Here is a 10,895-nt window from a genome sequence, read left to right on the forward strand (position 1 = left end):
GCGGGACCGCCGGAGCTGCTCTCGGGCTGCGGGACAGAGCGGAGGGGCCAGCATCAGGCTGGGGGACAGCAGGGTCAGGAGCATCCCTGTGTTCCCCCCCCACCCCCACCCCCAGCAGGTGGGAAACACTGTGGAGGGGGCTGCTGGGGCTGCGCTGGGAGCACTGGTTGCCCACTCTGCTCCCCACCCGACATGGCCTCAGCTCCACCGTGGAGGAGCTGGTCCAGCCACCCTGCTGCTCTGCCCAGGATCCTGCAGGATCTCATGGGATCCCACCTCACCGCGTCCAGCCTGTGGTGCCAGAGCTGTCCCTGGGTGATGCCACCTCTTCCCCTGTTCTCCCCAGCTCGGGTGGGGTTTCCTCTGCTCCCCCTGTCCCCGGGGTAGGGGACATCAAAGCAGCCCGGAAGGGCAGGGTGCTGTTTGGAGAAGGTGGGGTTATCCTGGCCTATTTTTGGCATGCCGAGATGGATACAGCACACTAATTTCATTAACTTCAGCCCTGGGATGCAGTTCAAGTCCCTTCGTGAATCTGGACGTGACCCCAGCCCTCCGGCCACACGCAGGACAGGGACTGCAGACACTGGCAGATCCAAGCTTCAGGGCCTGGTCCCAGCTGGGCAAACTGGATCTACTCTGGTAAAGCCCCGGCTCTGTGACTGGAGTGGAGGCAACGCTCAGACTCCCACGCATGGGGTGAGCATCCCCACAGGCAGCTCAGCGGAGGGTCTATCAGCTCCGGAGCAGCGGGTGGATCCTCTCCCAGTCCCCGAGTTACGGTTATGGCATCGGCCGGGGAGGCTGATGTGGGATTGGGAAGCCCGAGGGCTTGGCCCGTATGGAGGGGCCGGGCTGGGGGAAAGGGAAGGCGAGGGGCTGGGGTGGCTGAGGCCGAGCGGAGCTGCTGGGAGGAATCCAGGATGGCTTTGGCTGAGCCAGCAGAAACGGCTCCAGCTGGAAATGTGGGGTGAGGGAAGGGGAGAGGCGGCCCAGGGACCTGGGGTGGTGTGGGCAGATGTCAAGGGCGGGCTGGGCAGATGAAAGGGGCTCGGACCACGGGGCACACACAGTTTGGATGCTTCCTGGGAAAGCAGCCATCGCCTGCCCTGGCCCTGTGGGTTTGGGGAGGGCGGAACGGGGTGGCAAAGAGGGGAGTGGGGCTCCCCAGGGCTGCCAGAGGCGGGGAGCAGCCACGGTACAGTGCCCCACTCATCTCTGCCTCAGTTTCCCCCATCGCTAGTCAATGCCGCGGGCTGGTGGTCCCTGTGGCGGTGGAACCAGCCCTTCTCTGTCCTCACATAGAGGGGTGCAGGATTGCTGCGCTCGCTTTACACCCACCGAGGGGTCACCCCAGTGCACACCAGTGCTGCGCGGGAACCCAAATGGCTTTTGCCAGAACCAGTCTCGTTTGCTAAAGTATCAGAGATGGGAAAATTAGAGGGAAGGGGATGGAAAAATGGAAAAGAGACAGGAGCGGAGGAGGACAGGAGGGAGTCAGTCAGACTCTCAGCCTGCACCTCAGCCCCTCTCCGGCACCCCGCTCCGGGGTTACGGGTGGTGCTCAGCCCAGGGACCCCACCGCTGCAGCCTCTGCTGAGCTGTGCCCCAGGGCTGCTGCCGGACCCTCAAGACCTGGCCCGGGGGGCCTGATTCTTCGTGTGCTCCATCTCCTGCTATTCCAGCCCCACACCCTACCAGGACCCTCTGCCGGCGCCTGTCCCCGGCGGCCGCTCACCCTGCCGAAAGCTGGAGTCGATGGAGTGGTCCGGTGCCAGCCCGTTGGCCGGGGGTTTGCAGCTCAGGTCGATCAGCTGGTGGAGGCGAAGCTTCCTGCAATAAATGGAGGCGGCTTCGGGCTCCAGCGCGATCAGCAGCTGCTCCGGGTTCTCCGGGGACACCAGCCCAGCCTGTGGGGAGGACAAGGTGGGGTCAGGGCAGAGAAGGTGCCGGTGCATCAGGGCGTCCCTGTGTGCCGTGGTCTTGTGGATGTGCTCCGGCAGAGATTTCCCATCCCCGGCCGTTGTGCCCTTACAGGCACTATGTATTGCACAGACATCCTCCATATGACGGTGGTGCACCACCCGTGCTGTAGGGGTGGGACCCAGCGGTGGCACCGAGCACCCAAGGGGCAGCCCCCCATCCCTGGGGGAGCACACGTCCCCATCTCTTGTCTCCCCATTGCTGCACACCCAGCTCCGAAACCCTCCCACCCCACCAACACCAGGTTTCAAAGCCAGCCCACGTCCATCAGCCAGAGTCCAGCTCCTATTCCTTGGGCTACTGGGACAAACCAGAGACCCATCATGATGCAGGCAGCAGCTGCAGGGAGAGGGGGAGAAGGAGGTGCCCCCCCCCAAAATACCATCCTGTGAGCGTCACCACATGGAACAGCCCCCCCTGGGGTGTCCCCTCACCTTGTAGGCAGCCTCTCGCATGAACTGCTTGGCCGGCTGCTTCCAGATGGCGGGCACGGTGATCACCCAGCGGATGGCATCTCTCTCAGGCAGGGAAGGGCACTGGTCCTTCAGCTCCTGCCAGGCAAAAAGCAGCAGGTGAGAGGTGAACCCTCCTGGCAGGAGCATCGGGGCTCTCGGTGAAGGGTCAAGGAAGCAACACGCGGAGAGGATGACGCCCATGACTTGTACCCCGTTTTGGGGAGGGAGAGGAGGGCTGCGCGATGGCGCAGGGAGACCTGGGCTCAGGTGCCGGGGTGTCCTACCTGCACGGCGTGCTGCTTGAAGAAGCGGAGTGCGTGGGCGAACACCTCCAGCGCTTGCATTTTCTTCCCGTTGACAGCTTCTAGTTCAGTTTGCATGGTGAGGTCCTGCCGGGAAGAGCAGTAACAGGCAAACAGGTCAGGGAGGGTGCTGGGATGTGGCTGGGGTCCCATCCCGGCTCCCATCAGGCAAGCCTCGGGCAGGTTGATCATCCCCCCCTCCATGCCAAACAGGCCGGCTGGGGTACGGGCACTCGAAGAGCCGCTCTGCAGCCGCATCCACCTGCCCTGAAGCAGCTTAGATGGGGGGGGACCAAAACCTACACCCCCACCCCCCCCCCAAAAAGGGCTAAGATGTTGTGATGTGCGAAGTGTGTGTAAAGCAAACAGGGAGCTGGGTGCACTCGGTCGGGATGTTGATGATCAGAGGTTTCGCTTGTAGACCCTCTCCAGCCCTCCCGGATTTCTCCTCCCTCTGGTGAACCCCTCTCTTTGCTTTCTGCAAAGTGGGATGAGTCCCTGGGGCCAGCTCAGCTCGCTTCCAGTCCAGCCAAGGTCCCCATGGGCCACCCTGGGGTGGTGGGGATGGGAGCAGGGACTTACGCTGGTGCTGTGAATCTTCATCTTAAACTTCTCGAAGTAGAGCCAGTCGCGGGCTTCCTCGGGGTCCAGGTCGTGGTAGTAGTCCCTGGCGGTGTAGCCGAAGCTGTGGAAGATGCCCTCCGGAGTCAGCAGGAGGCTGGTGGGGGTCTTCTGGTTGGCCACCCCCGGGTCCCCTCCTTCCCATTTCCTGCAGACAGGAGCCGGCAGCAGCCCGTGAACCTCAAGGCCAGAGGACGGGTCCTGCCCCGTTTCATTTATGTATACAGACACAACCTCAAGCACCTTAAAGAAGGACAAAGAAGGGACCAACACCCCTGAGGAGTCTTTACTCCCTGTGGAACCCCTGCAGGGGTCCTCTGCACCCATGCAGGTTGTTGTAACAAAGGGCTAACAAAGAGGTGCTCTCACCCCATTCTCCTGCTCTGTGCAAGACCCATTTCATAGAATCATAGGTTTAGGTTGGAAGGGACCTTGCAGATCATCTCATTCCAGGCCCCCTGCCATGGGCAGGGACACCTTCCACTAGACCAGGTTCCTCAAAGCCTCATCCAACCTGGCCTTGAACACTTCCAGGGATGGGGCATCCACAACTCCCCTGGGCAACCTGTTCCAGTGCCTCACCACCCTCAGAGTGAATTTTTTTTCCTAATATCTAATCTAAATCTATGCTCTTTCAGTTTGAAGCCATGCCCTTGTAAAAAGTCCTTCCCCAGCTCTCCTGTAGGCCCCCTTTGGGTACTGGAAGGACCTTCACAGGCTTCTTCCACCACCTGCTCCCAGGCAGCATCCCTCAGCCGTGATGGTGTGGATGTTCATTGCCCAGCCTGGCTCCATCCATCCATCCATCCCTCCCTCCCTCCCAGCACGCCAACTTCCAGCAGCTTTGCGCAAAATGTCCTTTAACAGCCCTGGGAGCAGCTCTTGGACCTCTGCCTGCTCCTCACCTCATCATGTGGATGGCCTCAGGGTCGCTGGAGAAGCTGAAGGCGTAGCCGCTGGAGGTGGTGCCGAAGTCGATGGCCACCACCACGGCGAAGGAGGCGGTTTGCTGGGATCGAGCCTCGCTCCTCTGAAAGGCAAGGGCGGCTGTTAGGGACAGGCTCTGCCCTGCAGGCGAGCATCGAAGCAGAGCTGGCTGCTTCCAGAAAAGGGGCAAAAAAAAAAAAAAAATCAGTGAAAGGGTTAATTTTTCCTGGATCAGGCCCACAGGAACCGTGGTTTCTGCCTGGGCAAGAGACACAGTGATGCTGAGGTTTCCTCTGCGGTGATGGCGACAACATGGGGCAATTCCTTCTCTTACACAGCTCCAAATCACCGAGAAGAGGGACTGTCTGTGTTGGGCTCTGGGATGTCCCTGTGGCTGTTCCCAAAGAGGCTTATGGGACAAGGGGATTTGGGCAGTCCCGGGGAGGGATGGGTGCCTGCAGCCTCTGCCCACAGGAGCCGCCTGGGGTGGTGGTCGGGGTCTCCATTTCTCCCCCGGTTAGGGTGGCGCCGAGCGCTCCACACTTGAACCCTGGCAAATTTTAGCTGAGATACCCCAAAACCTTCCCTGCTCCTGATCTCGCTCCAAGGCACCTCATCCCAGGTGTCCCCGTGGGTGACCCAACTGAAAACCTTCCTGGCCCCAGTGCTTTAAGGGGTTCCCCGTGCTGCGTCCCACAGCCGATGCTTCTCTGGTCCTGCCTTCGCGCCCCTATCCCTCGCCTCCATCCCTCGGTGCCCACAGCAGCAGATGGAGGTGGCGGGGAGCGGTGGTGCCAAAGGAGCCGTGAAGACACAGCGATCCCCGTGCCCCTGTCACCGCCCCGCGCTGCCGCAGCCTCCCAGCACGCGGGGCAGACGTGGAAAGCTAAAAGCCCTCATTAACTTTTAACATATCCAGATTTGATAAGTGCAGGCATTAGCTAGCTGTGAGAAAAAAAAAAAAAAAAAAAAAAAAAAAAGCCAGCGATTAGCATGGGTGAAGTGGTTCTCAGAAATGTGCATGTTCAGGGAGCTGCCAGGACAGCGAGCGCCGGGGAGGAACCGGCTCCAGCACACTCCCTGTGTGTGTCCTTCCACCCCGGGCAGTCCCCTGGGACATTCAGCTGGAGACCAGGAGTTTCCAGGAGTTTTGCAAGGACTTATGCTGGTCTTTCCTCTGGCTCCACTCCTGCCTCCTGCGCTGGAAAAAGCCTCCATCCCATAAATCCCACAGCTAAGGGAGGGGATTTGAACCCTGGTGATAGATTGACCCATCCTTCAGCTGATACCGTGGTGCGTGGTGGGGATGGCAACCAGACCAGGAAGGGAGGCAACGGGGGGAGACCACCAATCAAGGGAGGATCAGAGGGGACAACACAGGGGACCCAGACCCTGGCAGCCCCAGGGGACCCCACAACTCCCTTACCGGCGACTGGGAGGGCGTCAGCGGGGCGATGCTGCAGCTGTCGTGGGGTGTCCCTGGAGAGCCAGGAGGGGACGGCGTGGGGCACCGCTCACCATTGGCACCTGGGGACACAGCAGGGTAAGACTTGGATGGGATCCAAGGACCTCTCCTGAAGACCCTTCCCCAAGATGAGGGCAACACTTGATATCCCGATGAAGATGCAGCCAGTGCCGATGCAGGTTTGGCAGTGGTGGGGTCAGGGCTGCTGCAGGGGCTGCTCTTGGTGGGCTCTGCATGGGCCACTTCTGGGCTCAGGAGACTTCCCACGTGTTTTTTTTTTTTTCAGCCATGTGTAAGGAAGGATCTAATCAGCATAGATTTAATTAGCAAATGAGGAACCACTTGGAGGTATCATAAGGAGGTGCAGAAACCAATTGTGCCTGGTGTTGGCATTGGTGAGCTCACAGGGATCCCTTCCTCTTGGGTATAGGACTTGAACCCGTGCAGAGGATGGGGACAGTGGCCAGAGAAGAGCTGCAGGACTGAGGGACTTTCTCCTCTGGGGCTGGGGGACGTCAACTCTTGCTCAGCAAGAAGATGGGTCAGGGTGAGTTGGTCATGATGTTTCAGGGAGGGGTTCAGCTCGCTGGTGTGGGCAGGCTTTGGTGATGCGACACAGGTTCAATGTCTTCTCCACCTCCGGAGAGGAAGTTGCACACGGAGGAAGAGTTGTCTCGTCCTGAAGCCAGTATCTAAAATGAGTCAGGTGAGCCTGCAAGCCCAGTTTCTCCCCGTTGACTCTACAGAGACTCTTTGGGGGTGGCTGCAGATGGAGACACTTCCCCTGTAGATGAGCAAGCTGAGGTGGGATGGATCCTGCCTGGCACATCTGAAGGGGAACCAGAGAAGTGGAACTGCAGTGGTCTTTGACCAGCAAAGGAGCAGCCGGGTCTAATTCCTTGCAGTTGATGACAGAAGAGTCAGGACTAAAAACCCATGACGTGTTTGCAGCAGTAAGGGACATGGTGGTTCTCCAGAGCTGCCTATTTTTAAATCAAGACAGCCATCATCACATAAATACATGCTACTTCAGCTTGGCAACGGCTGGCAGGGACAACGGCAAAGGATGCCAGAGTCTGCTCCAGGCAAGCAGCTGAAAAGCTTGTATCCAGCAGGAACAGGGGGGAAAACTTGGAAAAGAGATGCTGGTGAGCTACTGAGGCAGAGAGAGCGTCTGCAGCTTGAGGCTGTGGAGACCCAGCTCCTCAGCCCCCGGTGAGGGGAGGTGTGCCCAAGCTCAGACCCGTGGCCATGTTGCAGAACAACCCAGCTTGGTGGAGACCCAATAACTCCTGTGTGAGCCCATGACAACTCTGAGACATTGAGGTTTTGCCTGCGCAAGGAGCTCGGGGAGGATCACGCTGCCTTGCACTGCAGCGGGACACGGGGACAGGCGCCTTGGTCTGCAGCTCCTGGCCCAGTGGGGCTTTCCTCCTGCTGGAGACACCAGTCAGCTCTGCATCTCCTTGGGTGAACCCCCCAAACAGCTCCTCCCGCAGCAGAAGCCTTGTCCCAGGGATCCCCGTTAATCCCGGTCTGTCAGCCTGGGCTGGGGTTGCTGTGGAAGTTCCAGTGGGACGCCTGGACCCCAGCCCAGCCCTCGTGGGGACGGGATGAGCCCTGGGGTCATCTCGAATGCCCGCGGCGCGGGGGCTGCCTGCTGCCTGCACTCCTCCTGCCACATGGCTCCAATTAGCAGAGGGGATTAATCATCCACCCTGCAAAAGCATGAGCTGGTGGACGGGCTCCAGCTGTTGGTGGGGGACAGCCCGGAAGGGGCTGGGGCAGCTGATGGAGTGGGGCCACCTTTCCCAAGGGGCTTGGCCGGCCCTGGCTCTGGTCGGGGTATGGCCATGCTGGGAATGGGACGTGGGGTCCCGGTGGTGACACCAGGAAGGCCAAGGGACTGTCCACCCCATGGGCTCTGCCGCGACCCACACTTTGGGCTTGGGGCTCCGTGCCAGGACCCTGCTGGGATCTGGACCCATGGAAGCAGGGACAAGCAGCGCCCGCTCCCAGCTGGACTATAGTGGGGTTTGTGGATGGTGGAGGCTCTGCGGTTGTTCCTCGGGGAAGTGTAAAACCCACATCTCCTTTTGCCAGAGGGTGCTGGCAGCTGGTGTCCGCATCCAGGTGAATCCACCCCAGCTCCCGCTGTGACCAGTTTGCACCAGGTCGGCCAAGGGGCAGCTCCCTAAATCCTTCTGGAAGCTCAGGAGCCTCAGAGCCTGCAGCAGGGGTGCTCTGGGACCTCCCCTCGGCCCTGTCCTGGCAGTGAGGGTCCTGGCTGATCCCCAATGCTTTATCCCCTTGGCCAACTGAGAGCCGAGTCGCCGTCACATCGCTTGCCCCAGACTCGGTGCCGCAGTGCCAGGGACGGTGCTGTGCCGGTGCCACGTGCCCCTGGGAGCTGTGCCGGTCGCTCGGCTGTTCCCTGTCGCGACGCAGCTCTGGTCCCTTCACACCTGCTCCGTAAGTGCCTTTCGCTGTATCCCGTGTCTGTGCCATGAATATTTGATCCCCGACAAACCGGAACGTCCCTCCGGGCGTCTCTGTGTGTTGGCAGAGCCCCCGCAGTGTGTGTAGGGGGGAGGCTGGTGGTGTCCCCTGACCATGGAGGGGGAAAAGCACTGCCCAAGCTGAGCTTTGAGCCTGCGGCTCTGGAGACCCATCCCGGGGCCACAAACACGAAGCATCTTTCCTGTGGGTTCAGAGCTGGAGATGGCACCAGCCAGCGTGTGGGCACGGAGCTCCCACTGATTTGGGGGTGTTGGGGCGACCCTGCAGGGGGTTAATTCTTGCAATGGCCTCTCTGCTCAGGCTGCTCCCCGGCTTGCATTTGCTCGCAGGGTCGAGTTTCCTCGGCCGCAGCTGGTTCTGGTTACTCCAGCGCAGGAGCAGCGTGGGGGGCTCCTCCGTGCCGCAGACGGGGGGATGACTGCGGAGGGGGCGGACGGCTGGGGGAGTGGTGGTGGGGACACCGGCGGGCACGGGGAGGTGATGGGAGAGGGGCCCACAGTGTCACGCTTGTAGAGAACTTGTCCCTGTTGGTGGGGAGATGGGAGGGGGGGGACGGACAAGAGGGACCCCCCCACCCACTGCTGTCCCCGCTGGGCGCCATCCCTGGGGAGCAGCCTTACCCATCCGGAGACTCTGCATCCCGGGCTCCAGGAGCATCGACATGGTGGCCTCACCTTCCCAGCTGCAAGAGAAGGAGGAGGGACAATGGGACTAGTGTCGGTGTGCCCAGACACACCGACTGCCCCCTCGGCAGTGGGGTGCACAACCTGCCATGGATTGGGGTACCCACACGGTCCCCTCACCCCCTTGAGCATTACTGGGTGATCCCAGGCTCAAGCCCCCCCCCAAAGACCCGGCAGGGACACAGGGCTGGCTGTCAACCGCCATCCCCTGGGACGCTACAGGAGCAGGGGCTGAAGGTGGGAGACCCCAAGGTTGGGAGGCTCAGGTTGCAATAGGGTGCAGGAGGTTGGGGGCTCAGCCTGTACCCCCCTGCCCGTGGCGGGGGGCTGTCCCAGTTCAGTACGCACCCGATCGGCACTGGCACAGCCTCTATGGGAGGCGGGGAACGGGGTTCCTTTCATTAGGCAAGTCAGGCAGATGTGCGTGATACAGATGTGTGCAAAATGCCATTCCACCAGCATGGTGTCCACGCTGCAGCTTTTTAGGCTTGACCAAAGAAAGAAACTGAGGGCAGGCGATCCTTTAAAGTTATTTTCTTAAAGCTGTCACTGCACAGGGCCAGGGCTCCCTGCAGCATGGTGGCCGTGCTGGCAGAAGGAATGGCTGAAGGTGTCCCTGCCTATCCTATGGGCTGTGACTGAGTGTTGACCAGTTCCAAAACTCCTTCCCCAGCTAATAAACCGGCTCCTGGCTCTCTGCCTGATGCGAGAGCATCCCATCGCCTCTGAGGCTGCCTGCCCCGCACCGGCCGCTTTCATCCTACGGAGTTGGGGGGGTCAGGATAAGGCTGAGCTCATCGGGGAGAGGGGCTCTGCTCCAAGCCAAACCCACCCACGCGCTGTCGGCCCGGCGGCCAGATCCTGCTCTACAGCAACCTCACGAGAAAAAGCCTTGTGCTAAAAATTGCAGGTGGCTGAGCCTTCCATGGAACTGGGGTGGGGGCAGCTTCTGCTCTGGCCACCCCGGCGGAGGGGAGGGCGAGGGGCTGAGCGAGGAGGAGCTGTGGCCGATGCTGTGGGTCAAACCGCAGTGGGGAAGGTGGTGCTGGTGGTCCTTGCAGGGGGGAGGGGTATCTGACAGGCTGGGGCTGTCAGGGGGCCTTCTCCACCAAAACTGGACTTTCCATGAGGGTGTGAGAGTGCCCTGCAACGATGTGCTCATGGGATGACCCCTCCAACACCGGGAATTTGTGTCTGTGGCAGAAACCCTGCCTGGGTGCTTAGCTTGCATTTTTGGTGTCTGTTTGTCCTGGCTGCAGGTTGGACACCCCTTGTGCTGCACCAGGGCCAGGCTGGGGGTAACCCTGAGTCTGTCACCCCAGACCCCAGCCTGATGGGGGCTGTGCAGAGATGTCCTCCACATCTCTGTCCCCGGTGTCTGAGCTCCTGGGGGAGGCCACCCACATCCTGCTGATGCACAGAGCTGTTGGGCCAAGCCGGAGGGAGCAGCAAGACCTTGGGCTCTGGTGACTACACGGTTTCTTTCCCTGCCCCTCCATGGCTGTGGGAAGGTCCAGGCGGTTGGTCCAGGGCCTGTTGCGGACCCTCAGGGTCCGGGATGGCTGAAATCCTCCATATCAGCAAACCAAACTGACAGCAGTTCTTGCTGGGGGGGGCGGGGGGGAGGTAGCTGGTGGCCACCTTCATCCTCAAGCTGCCAAGCCCCTGACTGGGATCCTGGTGAGGAAGGTGAGTGGGCTCAGCCCACCCTGGCAGCTGGTGGCAGCACACCAGGGGGCTGAGGTGTCCTCCAGCACCCCCCCGAGGGGTTTTGTCCACCCGTGCCCCTCCTCACCCAGCGCTGGAGACCCGGCCCCTGCAAGGGGAAACTTTGGGGTACCCAGTGAGCCCAGCACCCCCGCAATCTCAGCCGGTGGGTGCGAGCGGGTCCCCCGCTTTCCATGCACACGCGTGTGCGTGAGCAGGGCACACGCATGCCTCT

The 10,895-nt window shown here is 61.0% G+C and overlaps 1 protein-coding gene across 1 annotated transcript in view; it reads right to left on the reverse strand.

Moving 5' to 3' along the window:
• The window catches only part of HSPA12B (heat shock 70kD protein 12B), a 12,358-nt gene extending 3,425 nt beyond the window's left edge, over window positions 1–8,933 (reverse strand). The window contains exons 1-8 of the mRNA XM_009884092.1: window positions 8,891–8,933; window positions 5,712–5,812; window positions 4,264–4,388; window positions 3,320–3,506; window positions 2,720–2,824; window positions 2,415–2,531; window positions 1,736–1,907; window positions 3–26 (exon numbers count right to left, since the gene is read on the reverse strand). Of these exons, the coding sequence (XP_009882394.1) occupies window positions 3–26; window positions 1,736–1,907; window positions 2,415–2,531; window positions 2,720–2,824; window positions 3,320–3,506; window positions 4,264–4,388; window positions 5,712–5,812; window positions 8,891–8,933 (874 nt within the window). The remainder of the gene's footprint in view (window positions 1–2; window positions 27–1,735; window positions 1,908–2,414; window positions 2,532–2,719; window positions 2,825–3,319; window positions 3,507–4,263; window positions 4,389–5,711; window positions 5,813–8,890) is intronic.
• Window positions 8,934–10,895: the final 1,962 nt, after the last annotated feature.

This window comes from Charadrius vociferus, unplaced genomic scaffold (genome assembly GCF_000708025.1).
Source record: "Charadrius vociferus isolate BGI_N301 unplaced genomic scaffold, ASM70802v2 scaffold544, whole genome shotgun sequence".
NCBI lineage: Eukaryota > Metazoa > Chordata > Aves > Charadriiformes > Charadriidae > Charadrius > Charadrius vociferus.